This window comes from Panthera pardus, unplaced genomic scaffold (assembly GCF_024362965.1).
Source record: "Panthera pardus isolate Hobbes unplaced genomic scaffold, ASM2436296v1 HiC_scaffold_17, whole genome shotgun sequence".
NCBI classification, from domain to species: Eukaryota; Metazoa; Chordata; class Mammalia; order Carnivora; family Felidae; genus Panthera; species Panthera pardus.
The window spans coordinates 146,225,796-146,241,056 of NW_026526732.1; the positions used below are offsets into that span (position 1 = coordinate 146,225,796).

General features: G+C 51.1%; 1 protein-coding gene across 9 annotated transcripts in view; it reads right to left on the reverse strand.

Annotated features, from left to right (window-relative positions):
- The window catches only part of SCUBE3 (signal peptide, CUB domain and EGF like domain containing 3), a 38,638-nt gene extending 27,116 nt beyond the window's left edge, over positions 1-11,522 (reverse strand). For 2 of the 9 annotated variants that reach the window (XM_019456843.2, XM_019456847.2), the window contains exon 1: positions 10,878-11,508. In XM_019456843.2, the coding sequence (XP_019312388.2) occupies positions 10,878-10,962 (85 nt within the window). In that variant the 5' untranslated portion in view covers positions 10,963-11,508. Of the gene's footprint in view, positions 1-10,877 lie in introns of all 9 variants that reach the window. The other 7 variants (XM_019456844.2, XM_053905114.1, XM_053905115.1 and 4 more) reach the window with 7 other exon arrangements.
- Between the last annotated feature and the right edge of the window lie 3,739 nt (positions 11,523-15,261).

Consider the following 15,261-nt stretch of genomic DNA (forward strand, 5'->3'; position numbering starts at 1 on the left):
TCAGGCTCTGTAGTCACGGTGTCTGCCAACTGGCCCACCCTGGGAACTCATTCCAAAGTGAAAGAACAGAGAAGGGGGGCATGAAGACTAGTTCATAAGAGAGGGCAAGAAGGAGCTCTGTAGAAAGTAAGAGCCTGCATGGAGTATCAGTTGGTTCAACTGATGGAGAATAAATGGTACTAAGAAATGTACTCTCATAAATAGAGCCTAAGCTCTGGAACCAGTCAATCTCAGATTCAAATCCAGCTCTACCTCTCTAGGGAGGCTTTTCTGATTCTCTTATTTCTTTCTCTTCAAAATGGGGATAATACTGCTCATGAGAGTCTGCGAATAGTTGATAAGCTAATTTGTGTAAAGTACCTAATAACATGGCTGGTAAATAATATGTTCCCAATGTAGAGAAGCTGGTTCTGACAACAGGTACCCTAGGACTGTGCTGTCTATATGATGGTAGCCATGAGGCACATATGGCTATTTAAATTTAAATTAAAATTCTGTTTATCAGTTGCATTAGGCCAAATGCTCAATAGCCATATGTGGCTAGTGGCCGCCATCAGTGGACAGCACTTCCAACATCACAGGAAGTCCTATTGGAGCACTGCTCTCAGAATTAAGAAGGGGTACTCTTAGGCCCAGGGGGATCAAAAAACTTCCTGAGAAGTGGGATTCAAGTAGAGTTTTGGAGGTTGGATAAACATTTGACAGTCAGAAGAAAGAGGAGATTTCAAATGTGGCTAAATGTACGAAGAAAGACAAGGCACCCAGAGGTCCTGTCCTTATTGTCTGTCCCCGCATTTATACACACCCTCCATGGTAGGGAAAGTTTGGTGTGTTTTTTTTTTTTTAACTAATTCCAATGTTTGAATGGCCTAAGGCTTGGTTTATATATTCTTATTGGGTCCCTGGAGGAGGCGGGACTGGATGATTGATCACCCCCTCTTTGTGGTGACCCTTGTAAGTCTTCGAGGCTGGCATGGGGCACTGGACAATCCCAGTGGCTAATAATCATCCTGTCTGTCCTGCTTTGAGCCGTCTTCTGTTCTTGCCATCTCTTCCCCAGCAGCCAGCAGGGCAGTTTGGAACCCCATCTAGAAGCTCTCCCTCTGGGGCCATCTCAGAGGTACATGCCTATCTCTGAATCCCTGGGTGCTTCGCTGGAGTCTGCACCAGGCTCTCTGGGCTCTCAGTTCTTTCCTTTGCCTCCTGTTCCCTGCTAACTAGTACCAGAGTGCCCCCGGTGCTGATGGCAACAAACCCAGGCTTCCTGGTAATGCCTTTAGACTCTTCCAGCACCTGGGCTTCTCCCACCATCCTACCCACAACCTCATCTCCCTGCTCAGAGTGCTTCTCCTTCTCCAGCAAAGAGTCTCTGCTCTGGAAGACTTTATCTCCTACCTACTCCCCCTACAACATCTAAGCCTTCTGCCCCTGTCCAAGCATTCACACACATCTCCTTCTTCACATTGGATATGCAGTCCTCCCTTTTCTAGCCATTCTGTTCCCAGCTTCCCAAATCTGGCTCAAAGTGGTCTTCCCCAAAGCCCTTCCTGGTAAGCCCTATTCCTAAAGAGTTTCAGGTCCCAGAGGACTCCGTTTGCCTCGGCTCACTTGCTGCCATTGCTAAGTTGCTCTGCTAATGCTGAATGCCGTCTCGTCTGGCATGTTCAACTTTCCTCACTTGGCTGGTTATTCACTGAGGACAGGACCCTTCAACCATTTGAATGGAATCTTTCGAAGCAGTTCAGGCCTAAAATAGAGCTCTGAAATAGGGCCCCAAATTATATCCAGTGTCTCCTCCTTTTGCCAGTCCATTCTTTCAGAGCTCCCTTCACCACATCTGCCCACCCACGATTTGTCCATGCAGGGATCCCTTCAATACCCATGGGAATAGTCTCATTTCAGCTCTGAGGGTGCAAGTATTTTCTACCGACCTGACAAACAGTTGATGCTAGTTGGACATGGATTGGTTTAGACTGGTGATTCCTGACCCTGGCTACACACTGGGATTCCCTGGGGGCCTTTTTAAAAATATGGATATCTAGGCACTCTTCTAGACCAGCTGCATCTGGATTTCCAGGGTGAGGCTGGGCTGCTGTCCGTCTTCCTTTCCCAACTCAGATAATGTGAATAGATCATTTGCCTGACCTGGGAAGACACTGGGGGCAGCAAGATGACAAGAGTGTTTGAGAAAAGGGTTTCTGGAGTGATACTGTGTCAGTTCAAATGCCAGTTCTACCAGTGTCTGTGTGGTCCTGGGCCAGCTTCTGAACTTCCCTGCTCCTTTCTCTGTAAATGGGAATTATAATGATAGTGCCTCCTCATGGGGCTGCCATGAACATCAAATTAGTTAATACTAATCAAGTATTTAGCGCTGCAGCACAGGCATATAGTAAGTGCTCAAAAAGGTCCGCCATTTTTATTCCTTCTCTCCAACTTTCTCTTCAGTATCATTTCTGAACCCATCTCTACTCCTCCCTTCCCCTTATCGAAGCCCCATTTCAGGCCTGGTGTGGGGAAATGCAGCACCGAGAGAGCATGTGATGGTACAGGGAACTTTGGAGCGACACAGCCTTGAAGGTACCTTCTCCACCACCTGCCCCACCCATGCTGGAAGCTGCCCAAGATGGAGGATGAAGTATATAAGAGGCCAGTTTTAACCAAAAAGCTGCTCTCCACAATCCTTTGTGATTGCTATCCATTTGTGCTTTTACCACCACCCCAGGTATGGGGCTGGATCAAAAGCTGAATTGGGGGAGAGTGGCAGCTGCAGAGATACTACAGATAAGACCTCCCTGCCTCACCCTCTCCTGGCATGAATGCATGGGTCTGTAACTGCAACAGCTTTCCCCAGCACCATCTGACATTTCTTCTGGATTTGCTTCAGCACCTAGCAGAAGGCTCCATAAACTCTGCTCAATATGGGGAGGACGGGTGGGATATGGGGTGGCGTACAAAGGAGGAGAGGGCAGACCAGAAAGGGTGGATTATTTGAACATAGGCAATCCTAAGATTCTCTTCTGCGGATGGGGAGTATATCCCAAAAGGAAAGCAGGAGGACCCTCAAGGAAACACTTCATCTACTTCAAAATTTGGCCCAAGTCCAGCTCAAGAATAACAACAAATGGAAATGAGCAGAATGCAGGCTGCAGATAAGCAGACACCCCTAGGGAAAACCTACCCACCTTTACATTACTACAGTAGTTACCCTACCATTCACAGCAGCTGGAGGTAGTGTGGGCAGATTGGCTGGGCCCAGTGAGAAGGTCCAAAGCAGCCTGCCTGGGGTCCTAATGTGCCCACCTGACTGACATCCTTCTTGCCCAGGCCAGGTTGGCCCAGGGTATTTGGGCTTAGTGCAGGCTCTCTGATCTCCTGACCAATCACTTGTGATACCCTTGCATGCTGCCTTGTACCATTATTTAACTTTTATTTAGTTCACATGTATTACCTTCCTCCTGAAGCCTTCCTGAGGCTGTGGCTTCCGAATCTTTGAAAGCCACATGGCTGCTAGAAGGGAGTTGAACATATTCATTCAGCCACTCAACAAATAATTATTGGGCATTTGCAACATGCCAAACACTGTGCCAGGAGCTGGGCATCCAGCTGTGAACAAGACAGAGTAATATACTTGAGGCATTCAGTAAATATTTGTAAAACAGATGGGTGGATGTATCGGCGGATAGATGGATGGATTGGTGGATAAGTGGATGAGGTCCATATTTGTGGCATCTTCTCTGTTCTATGTTACTACAAGGAAAAAGCTTTTTATCTTCCTGTGACCCCCCCTACTGTTCTAGGTGGAGAGCAGTCCTAGGAAATTTATCTTAAATTAAGGGTAAGGGGATAGGAAACTCAGAGAAAGGAAGATACCCACTTAAAGGCATCCATTTGGTGATGCAGAGGCCAGAAGAGACTGGGACCAATGAATCCAGGGTATAGGAATAGGATCCATAGGCTCTCAGGGTCTTCAGATAGTATCTGGAGCTGCTCTGGTGTCTCTTCAGAACATCCTTATTCAATAGATGTTCTCCAGCCTCAGTGTTAACTTTTCTCCAGGTTAAGTAACATCCAAAGCAGAACCACCTTTGGCCATGACACCCTAACCTGCAGCCTGCACACACATACCTGTATGTGTGTACATGTACCCTACCTCTAGATCAAAAGGGCAACTCGGGAAACTGGTGGAGCCTGGCTTCCTAGCTATGGCTTCTCAGGCTGTCTTCCCGATTCGGAACTGGGTGGAGACTCTGTGACCTCAACTGGAGCCTGGGCCCATCCTCAGCCTGGGCAAAGTGTAGGCAGGGGCAAGAAAGGCCTGGAGAGAGTCCAGGAAATCATACAAATGACCCCAAAGAGAGGAGACAGAGCACTTTCTTCTTTTTATTTAAAAAAAAAAAAAAAAAAAAAAAAAAGTAGGCTTCCTCTTATATAAGCTTAGCCTACTCAGCTGAAGAGCCAGGAAAAGAACTTGGTGCCTGGTGACTGGAGGAGAGTGGGGCTGACCTGAGAGCCTTATCACCATCAAGAGGCCTTGATGAGTTTCTCTCTGAGGTTCCTACCACCTTATCCCTAAACTAGCTCCTTGCTCATTTGAATGTACCCCACATGGACAATAATTTTCTCCTTTTCAGTGTGGACAGATGAAACCAACCCTGAGTCAGAGGCCTTCAGAGGCTGGGTTGGTAGGGGATCCTAGGGGGAGGGAGGAAAGAATAGAACACTGGAGAGACGGGGGCAGGGAGGCAGGTGGTGGGCAAAGGCAGGTTCCAGTTTCATGATTATCAGTCTGATCTCTTTAAACTGATGGAGAAAATAACGTAAACAACGATGATGTCAGATGATGCATAATTAGGTGTGCAGAGCTTTCACATACGTTATTTCACGTGGTCCTCAAATGGTCCCGTCTGTCAATACATAGATGGGGAACAAGCCCAGAGAGGGAAAGAGCAAACAGCTTGTGCAGAGCCAGACCCTGGGTTTTCTGACTCCTCATTCAGCACTTGCTCACTACGTGCTATTATCTATAAACACCTGAGGGAGTAATCCGTGCCTTAGTCATTGTGTCCCCCCCACCCCCCAACCCTGCCCCAACTCAGCACATGGTTCAGCATGAAGCAAGCATCTGATACATAACCATGGAATGGCCTGGAACTGACATCTGGATGTTCCTGGTAGGAAATCAGCAGTAGGCATGTGGGTGCCTGGAGGCTTTGGGCATGGGGGTAGCTGGAGGGAGGGCAGGGCTGAGTGGTGGGCAAGGAGGGAGGGCAGTGCAGTATGGTAGGCACAGACAGATGTGCAATGAGGAAGGGGTGGGCAGTGCGGCAGAGGGCAGGTGTCTCCTGCCCTTGGATTCACTATGCTGGGCCAAGCAGCTGGTTAGAAACAAAAACAAACACCAGGGATACAGGTTCCTGCTGTTAACAGCTTCAAACCGCCAGAGGAAAACTCCAAATAAATATAATTAGAAACTTGTAAAAACGTCCTCTCTGTAAACTTGCTCCCCAGGGTCTAGCCTTTAAGCTCCCCCTTTCTTCCAGTCCCCCTGCCCCCCATGTCCACATATCCCAACACTCTACCCTCACCCAGGGACTCCTTAGATCTGTTTCCTTATTCTGGATCTTCCCGCCAGCCTAGCAGCTCCTACCCAGGTTTTCCCTCAGCTTGTCACCATCAGTGACCAGATGTGGACAGCCCCTAGCTTGGGGCTCCAAAATCCAAACCCCACAGCTCTCTAGGGCTATGGTTACAGCCACAGGGAAACCATAGGTTAAGAGTGAGGGCCACAGTGCCCTATTTAGGAGTCATCTTTTCACCTATAGGGCCGAATCAGTGCATCCAATGGCAACTACAAAACAGTGCCTTGGTCTGAAAAGGGGAAAGTTGTCGAGGCTGGAGCCGAGTACAGAGGGCTAGTGTTGGAGCTGAGAATCTATGATGTAGGACCAAGGACTGGGGCCTAGGGGCCTTGCCCAGATAGTATTCAGTTCCCAGAATACAAACATTTCAGCTCCACTTTCCAATGTTGTTACACGCACGCGCAAACACACATTTGTTTTGCAGGGGCTATTTTGAGGGGGAAATACTCTACTTAAGGACAGAGAGCTATCAGGTACTTGTGGCCCCAGGAAACTGAGGTGGAGCAAGAAGGGAGGAGTAGCCAAGTGACAGACTCAGGCAGGGAGCAGTAGAGTAGGGTCCAGGGAAAAGAGGGCCTGAGTGTCAGGTGAGAAGCCTGCAGAGGCCTGGCTGCAGGACCAAGGCTTGCTATAGTGTCTTCTGCCTTCAGCAGGAAGGATCTCAATGAGATATGCAGAATCTCAGAGCTGAAAAGGACCCTACTGATACTCTAGTCCATTTTACAAGTGAGGAAGAGAATTTCAGTTATTTCCTCAAAGGCCTCAGTTCTCAGGCTCTGTATCTACCAAAACCCACTGGCACCAAATGCCCCAGCACATGCCATTTGGAGCTGGCAGTACGTGGCATGGCAGGAGAATGGCCCGTCTGGTGACAGAGGGGCCAACGGGGGAGAGGGGAGGGTCTATGCCCCCTCTTAGCCCAGGTGACTGTCTCCTGTACCCCTCAAACATCCCTGGGTTGGCAATTGTATCACTTTCGCCCCAAGGACGAGCAGTCCCTGCTTCCAGACTCCTGTCTCATAACTGAGCCTGAAGAAGCTGTCCCCAGGTCTGGGCCTCTTGCGGGCACTGCCAGCCTCAGAGCAGCTCTGCAGTTTCCAGCCCTGACAGGGACTCTTTCTTACAAGTGGTCATGTGCTAGGGGTACGGGACGTCAAAGGAGGCCCACGCCCTGACACGCGGGGACCAGAACCGGGAGCAGGGACTGGGGTGAGTTCCGGCAGCGAGCCCCTCCACCTCCATCTTCTCAAGAGGGTCTGAAGCCATCCGTTCCCTTCCCCCACCCTCAATCCAAGGCACTGGACCAAGCCATTCCTCTTCTTTACTTCTCCAACGAAAACAAAACGCACACTGCCCTGCTTCCTTTTTCCTCTCACTGGAGCACTGCGCGCGCGCGCGCGCGCACACACACACACACACACACACGCACGCGCGCGCACACACACACACACACACACACACACACACACACACACCCTGAGTCATGCACACGCACGCTCGCACGCCCCAGTGAACGCACACCTCACATTCCCAAACTCACACCCAGGGCCAGCTCCTTTTACAACAGGTCCCAGCCGCTCACATCTCAAACCGGTTCTCATGCTCTCAGATTCCTGAAGGTTTCAGAAAACAATCTCATTTAGGGGTTGCTGATAACTTTCTTCTTTCTCTGCCTGTAGTAATTCTGGCCTCTGTGTCTTCTGTTCCCCTCTCTCATTCCACCCTGCAGACACTCCAGGAGATGAGGGGGAAGAAGTAGAGAAGTTCTTCCCTGGCCCCAGCCTTTCCCCACCACCCTGGGGGACATGTCACTGAGAGAGGAAAGGTCAAAGGGATTCCTGAGGAATTTCTAAGTAGTCCACCCCCTTCTCCACCCTTCTGGAAAAATGGGAGTAGGGGGGGAAGACAGGCTTAGAAGCAACTGATCGAAGATCAGGCTCCAAGAGTGGGGACTGACTCTCTCTCTCTCCCCAGTATGGCCTGGATGGGGCACGGGCAATAGCCGCTGCCGACGGGGCCACCCTCACCCGCTGACACGGTTATGGTTTTCATTTCATATTTTGGAGGGAGGGGCTAGGAGGAACAGTCCCCTCACTGTAAGAGCTGGCCACAGGAGCCTAGGGAAGCGGGGAGGAGAGGAAACAGCCACATTAAAGAGGAAGAGAGGGGTGGGGGAAAGAAAGAGAGAGACACACATACTCCCAGACAGAGACCTGGAGAGACGTACAGAGACAGAGAGACACTGTTTGCTGCCAGAGGAACGCTCTCAGTCCCAGGGATGGTGTTACTTGGAAATTCTAAATACAAGACTTTATCAAAAGTTTATCCCTAATGAAAAGAGAAAACAACCAGGTAAACTAAACGGCCAGGCTGGCTCTCCTGAGCCAGCCCTGGGGACAAGTTTTCCCCGGGAGGCCAGGAGACCTTTTCATTCAGCTGTAACTTGAGCCCTAAGCAAGGATTAGGTCTTTTTAACCACTGCTGCACCCCCCCCCCCCAAAAAAAAAGCAAAGCAAATTAATGCTTTTAAGTTAACAATTATCTGGGTTATCCAGTCTGTCTACTTTAAAATACAGAGACAGGCACTTGAAAAACACTCAAAACCATGTACCTTCATGCTCACTCACTCGTAGTCACACAAGCTTACCCACCCACTCAATCCACACACAGTTCTCAAAGATACTAAAGTGTACATATCCACGCTTAATAACCAAATCACAGTAGACACTGACACCCAACTACATCACCTGTGGGTGAGCATGGTAAACTTCCCTCTCACACACACACTCACCTGTATACTCAGGGCTTCCTTCCTTGTCTCTCCCCATCCTCCCAATCCCTTTCCACTTTGGTTCTTTGGGAGGATGGAATCTCTGGAGAAAAGGCGCTTAAGTATAGTACCTGTACTCTACATATAAACACACACCCGCACACACATATACACACTACACCCAGAGGTATAATAACTGTGCAAGGTATTTGCCAAGAGTTTCTATAATTTAAAGAAACCCACTAGAGCTTCCTTTAAAAAGATGTGGCATAAGGGCACACCTGCTGGCACTAGTGACACCTAGGAGATATGTTTGGGAGCAAGGGATGACCACAGCACTCCCATCTATGGGTAAGGCTGCTTGTCACTACTTGTCCTTCCTGTGGCACTGGCCTGCAGATTGGGGTCCAGAGATAGCCCTCTAACCCAACAGACCTGTTGTTAGGCAATCTCTGGCAGTCCAGGTTGATATATTTCCTGAATAGCAGCATCAAAGGTAGCTGAAATGACAAGTTTCCACTCTGCCAGGCAAGACTCAGGGATCAGAAGGAAGGAAGATGCACAGCTAATTGCAGCCCAGTCAGAGTGAGTGTGGCCTGAATAGGAGATAAATAGTGAACAAAACTCTTAGTAAGTTCCTTGAGGGCAGGGGCCTCCACTCTGGCTGCATATCCCCACAGCACCCAGCAGGGTGTCTGATGAAAGAGGAAGCACCTTGGAGGGATTCTGAGTCCTTCTGTCCCTGAACAATGAGCTGATCTCCGCTTGGCACCTGTCCCTTCTAGGAGTCTCCATCAGCCCTGGGAACCCCCTTGAATATACTCTTTGCTCCCCCTTTTGCCCCCAGCCCCCCCAGCCTCACTAGGCCACTACAGACACTGGCTCCAACTTGAAAGAGGTCCTTATCTTGTCTCTAGATTACTCGAATGAAATCTGTTCCTTCCTTCAGACTAAACTCCCTAGCTAATTCCATGTTATGAGTAAGTCAGCACACACTACAAAAGCCAGCTTTGTTTATGAAAACACAAGCAAATCCACAGTGGGAGAGGGGCTGCTCCCAGGCTGGGGGTGGCAGTGGTCGTGGGCTGTCTGGAAGCAGGATGGGAGAAGAGGCAGTTTGGGGTGGGAAGGGGTGGGGGTGGGGTCTGGTCTGTGACAGCTGAGAATCTCTAGTACTCGGGTTCTGTTAAAGGACAGGTTGGAGGAGAAAGGGGGTGGTTGAAGAGGCAGTGTTTGGGAGAAGAGGATGGCATTGATATGGCATCTTCCTTTTAATGAAGTGGGAGCCTATCCAGTACACAGAGCAGCTTAAGGGCCAGGTGCTCAGTCTCCGGGGACACAGCGACCCGACTGCCAGAGACTCAGGCTTCCCCAACTCCCAAGTTCAACTTTCCCTTCTGGCTCAGCCACTTCCACACCCCAGCTTGGCTTCAGGAGCCCCTGGGACAATAGGCAGAATCATATCCTCCTCAGCAAAGCGTTGCCAGGAGGAATTTTCTTTTTGTCCATATAAATCTCTTCCTGGGTGAGGACATGATGGGGGAAGGGTGCAGCAAGAGGTCAAGGGGGAGGGGAGGCTGTCCCCAAGAGATCTGTAGCCCACCAGCCTGGTTTCTGCCAGCAAAGCCTTGGGACTGGCCAGGCAATGAGCCTGGGGTCAGGGATGGGGGCCGGAGGGCCTCCCTGTCTCTCTCTCTGTAATTCCTAGAGGGATCTGTCAGAGCTCCCCGGCCTGGAATTTTACTTTGTTATTTTAATGCAATTCTGACCTGGATTTAAATGGAATTGGAAACCCGAGGCCTTAATAAATAAATATTATGATAAGAAATGAAAGCCATGCAAGACGAAAGAGATTTCCCCCCAAAGAGGCAGAAAGCGACATTCTTGCTGGGAGCCAGTCAGAAATTTTCTTCTCTTCTTCAGCCCCTTACCATCCAGTGAGAGACGAGCTGGTTTTTCCAGAAAAGATCCTATTTTTCTTTAACATTTTTCTACTGATAAGACAACAACTTGGAAATTTTGTCTGACTTTGCATGAGGGCTGGGGGTGAGGGGAAGAAATACATGGCATGGCTGAAAAGTTTCATTCTCTCAGTCTCTCCAGGCCACAGCTTAAGTTTCTGGCAATGTCTGAGAAGAGAAGATTCTCTCTCAAACTTTTGGAGGACAGGAAGTCTTTCGAAGATGCTGGGGTGGCAATGAAGTCGGGAAGAATTCTGAGGTGCGTGGCGACTTCTGCACAGGGCCCCCCAAACTTCTCACTGCTCCGTGTCGCTCCTGGCTCCTCCAGCCTTTCGCCCGGGACGCAGCGCCCAGAGGTTAGGTCCCCAGCCGGAGTGCGGGTGCACAGTGCTAGGCTCTGACAGCCGCACGCTCCCCAGCACCTGCCCTGCCCCTCGGAAATCGCACCCCCGCCCTCGGGCCCCGCAGCCCCGGCAGCCCCGCCGCCGCGCGCCCCTCCTTCCTTACCTTGCGCGGCTTTGCTGTGCTGGGCGGCGCGGGCGTGGACCAGCAGGACGAGCAGGCAGAGCCCGGGCACGCGCCCCGAGCCCATGGCTGGAGCTCCCGGGGGCCGGGCGGCCGGGGCCGGTCTCGCAGCCCCCGGAGGGCGGAAGCCGGCCGGGCCCCCGCGCCGCGGAGGGGGGAGGGGAGGGGGCGTCCCGCCGGGGCCGGACCGGGGGCTGCGGGAGCGGGGTGCGGACCGCGGTACCCTCGGCGGGAGGCTCCCGATGCTGCCGGCTTCTCCCGGCCCGACGCCGGGGAGAGCGAGGCGGAGAGAGGCTGGGGGCGCCCGGCGCCGATGACGGAGGGGAACCCCCGCCCTCTCCAAGCCGGGATCGGCTAGCGGCGGCGGCGGGGCTGCTGCGTATAATCCCACCCAATTCCCAGCTTCGCCCGGAGAGAGCTGCAGCCGGAGAGCGCGCAGAGCCCGAGCGAGGGACCTGAGAAAGGGGAGGGGAAACGCAGCGCCAGAAACACGCCCTTTCTGCCTCTCTTTCTTCCTCTCTCGCTCCTTCTCCGTCTCTCAGGCTCCGTCTCTTTTTCTTCGCCTTTCTCCTCCTCCTCCTCTTTCTCCTCCTCTCCTCGCTCCTTTTCGTTTTCTTCCTCCTCCCCCTCCTCCTCCACCACCTCCTTTTTCGTGCCCTTTTTTCTTTCAAATGGGGCCTCGGCGCGGCGGCCGCTCCCCCTGCGCTCCCGGGCGCAGCGGCCCCCTCCCCAGGCTGCCGGGCCGCTGCCTGCAGGAATTTACAATCCGGCGCTGGGGGAGCGGGCCCGGTCTCCATGGAGACGGCTTCCCCGGGAGCAGGGAGGTCAGGCACAGACCGCGCACAATCAATGGATCAATGCAAGCCCCGCTCGGCTCCAGACCAAACAGCACCCGGCTCCGGCTCGTCCTCTCTCCCGGAGGAAAGAGTGGGGGAGCTACGGTGCGCCCCCCACTCTCGCACGAGATGAGGGCCGTGCGACGCAGGTTTGCACGCAACACCTCCACGAGGAGACAAAGAGAGCTCGGGGTGTCGGGGAGGCTGGGGCAGACAGGACCGCACTGGCGCCCCGGCACGTCCGCCGACACAGCCCGACACGCGAGATACAGCCACATAGGACCTCGAAAAACTGAGAGTGACACCGATTTCGGGCCGAGTGACGCCCTTCCAACTCTTACCTCCACCACATCCCCCACCCTCGGGTCTCAGTACCCATTTCTAGTGCTGAGTGCACTTTGAGGACCAAGAAGAAAGTAGACTTGCCCCCAGCTAAACCTGCCAGCTCCAGGGCAGACTCCCTGGCCGTTAAGGCCTTGGAGGTAGACCACTGAGTCACCCTACCCATATAGAAGTGGGCTCACATGTAGAACACTCTCAGGCACTCAGCACAGGGGCAAAAGCTAACCCCCAGGAATATGCGTATGTGTGTAAATACAGACACAAAGATCTGCACAACATAGTTCTCCAAACCTGCCCTCACAGCTTCAAGATGTGGTCCTAACTAGCCCATTCTTTTTTTTTTTTTTTTAATTTTTTTTAATGTTTATTTATTTTTGAGAGAGAGACAGAGTGCGAGCAGGGGAGGGGCACAGAGAGAGAGGGAGACACAGAATCCAAAGCAGACTCCAGGCTCTGAGCTGTCAGCACAGAGCCCATCCCCGGGGCTTGAACTCACCAACTGTGAGATGGTATCATGACCTGAGCTTAACAGACTGAGCCGCCCAAGAGGCCAATAACTGGTCCATTCTTAACCCTTCGTGTCTCCAACTGCAGGGTAACAGAGGAAAAATAAATGATATTTTTAAAAATAAAGGCAAAGGGCATAAAAGCAGTGTCTCCAAACCGTGGACACTGTCTCCTGGATGGATTTATAGACATTTTCTTTTATCTTAGAGGAAAGACCCCTTGAAAGGTGGTGAAGGCTTTCTTAGAGCATGGGGCTTCAGTCAACCTGAGACCATGCCAGGATCCAGGCAGTTACTTATGCTTCAGAGCCATTTTTTTTTTTTTTTTTTTTTTTTTTTAAAAGAGAGAGGGAGAGCATGCAAGCAGGGGAGAGGGGCAGAAGGAGAGAGAGAGAATCTTAAGCAGGCTCTACGCTCAGCATGGAGCTCAACGTGGGGCCCCATCCCACGATCCTGGGGTCATGACCTATGCTGAAATCAAGAGTCAGACCCTCAACTGACTAAGGCACCCTAAGAGCAAATTTTCTGCAGGGAGGAGGACCCTGAGACTCAGACTAACTTCACAGAGCCCTTAGGGTACCCAGGAGGAAGGGACAATGACCAGAATCATGCATCAGTTCTTAGACCCTTGACACTGGCAGCCCACATCAGCTAGGTGACAGGTGTGATATGTCAGAGATCTCCTGAGCCCCCAGGGAGAAGAACTGAGCCCTTCCTTCCCTAGGGATTGAGTAGAAAAGTAGGAGGATGGAAACAGACTTAAGCATTTGAGGTTTTTTTTCCTGTCTGTATCCTGGGATGAAGATTGCCTTTGGGCAAGTCACATCTCAATGGGCCTCAGTGTATTCTAGAAAACGAGAGGGTGGATTAGCTCCTTGGTGGAAAGGAGACAGTTGCCCTTAGGAAGCCTGGAGGAGGAGGTCTTGAGTATGCCTGCTTGGCATGAGAGATGATGGTTGGGATGGAAGCACACAGACGATGGAAATGGTGTGGAGGCCACAAAAGTTTGGGTCAAATGATCTCCCAGGTCCCTGCCAGCTCTGTCACCCTAGGACTCCCTCCCTCTTTCATTCCATTGGCAAACCCCTCCCCTTGAAGCTGCTTTACCTGCTGCCACCAATTACGTATAGGGCTGGGGGACAAGTGCAAACTTGCCATCCTTTCTGCCCCAAACAAGAGAGTGGTTAAAAAAGAAAAAAAAGAATTGGAGGTTGCCAGATGGTGCCTGATCTACATGGGGGGACAGGGAGAGAGCTGAGGAGCCCCCCAAGGCAGGGAAGGGAGATTACACCATGCCTTGCTTTGTCTCTCTGCCTTGCTGTGCACACTTGTGTGAGCTTCTCTGGGTCCCTAGGGAGGAGGGCTCCAGCTCACCCTCTAAACCACAGGTGAGGTGGGCATGAAGGATTCTATAGGGGCAGATTAGTAGGTTATCTCGGACCTTCTCTCTAATTCAGTATGACTTCTTGGTGCCTTGAGTGTGGACATTGCCCTACCTTAGCTGCTAAGTCTCTGGGAGTTTCAGTGTCTTTAACTGTAGCTTCCTTTTTTTTTTCTCCCATTTTGCCAGCTTGTCCTCTGCTCCTCTAGCACCGGATGAACTTCCTCCACATCTGGGCAGAAGAGGCAGTTCCCTGCTCTGCTCCCCACCATCCAGTCTGGTTGCAGCCCGTCCCCAGCCCTTCAGAGGATTCTGTAGGAGAAGAAGCAAGGCTTATATCACTGGGCACTGTGACCTGGGGGGCCAGTTCCATTTCCCTCTGCCCTGTCCACTTCTGCAGGGACTCACAACTGGGTAGTGATGCAGGAAGATGACAAGAAAGGAATAATGAGATGGCTCTTGTAAGTGGTATTACAAAAGCAATAGCATATGTCGTACCCTCACTGGCAGGAGTGAAATGTCCCTGGGTTCTCTGGGCCTCCAATATTCTCTCAGGGCACAATTTGCTTTCAGGCTGCACTTTCCTTCAGGATTGCTTCTGACATTCCATTTCATTCAATTTTCCCCTGCAAATGTCTGGGGAGAGGACTGGGCTGGGGAACCCATAGCATATATACCTCGGTTCTGATCCTGCTTAGGGATACCTGTGCTGGGGCTCTGTCACACTCAGGGACTTCCCCTCCCCCGCCAAGTCTCCTTCCATGAGCCTTTGCTTTTTCTCTTGTCTCCTCAGCTTTCCCATCTATAAAATGGGTCCACTGACCCTCCTTGACAGGCAGTATAGTCTAATGGAGAACACATACAGGTCAGAATTAGCCCACGGACAAATGTCGGGCCCTACCATTTTCCAGCCATCTATCTATTTTTGTTGAGTTATTTCACTTCTCTGAGCTTCCTCATCTACAAAACAGGTAGGATCACACACGACCTCAAATGTGGGCATGCATCAGTGTCTAACTATATTGGGCTCAAGAGTAAAAGAAATCCTGTGGTTCAAATCTCAGCTCTGTTAACTTTCTAGCTATGTGACTTCAGATAAGTTATTCATTGTCAGCTTCAGTTTTCTCTTCTGACAAAGGAAATAAAACCTTAAAATGTTATGGTGTTAATTCAATAAAATAACGAATGGACTCCCCTGCCCCCCACCTGGCACATAGTAGGCATTCAGTAGGCAGTGACTATTGTTATTTTTACTACTGCTCAGAAGGAAAAAAATCCACAATGTTTTATAGTAAAGGTAT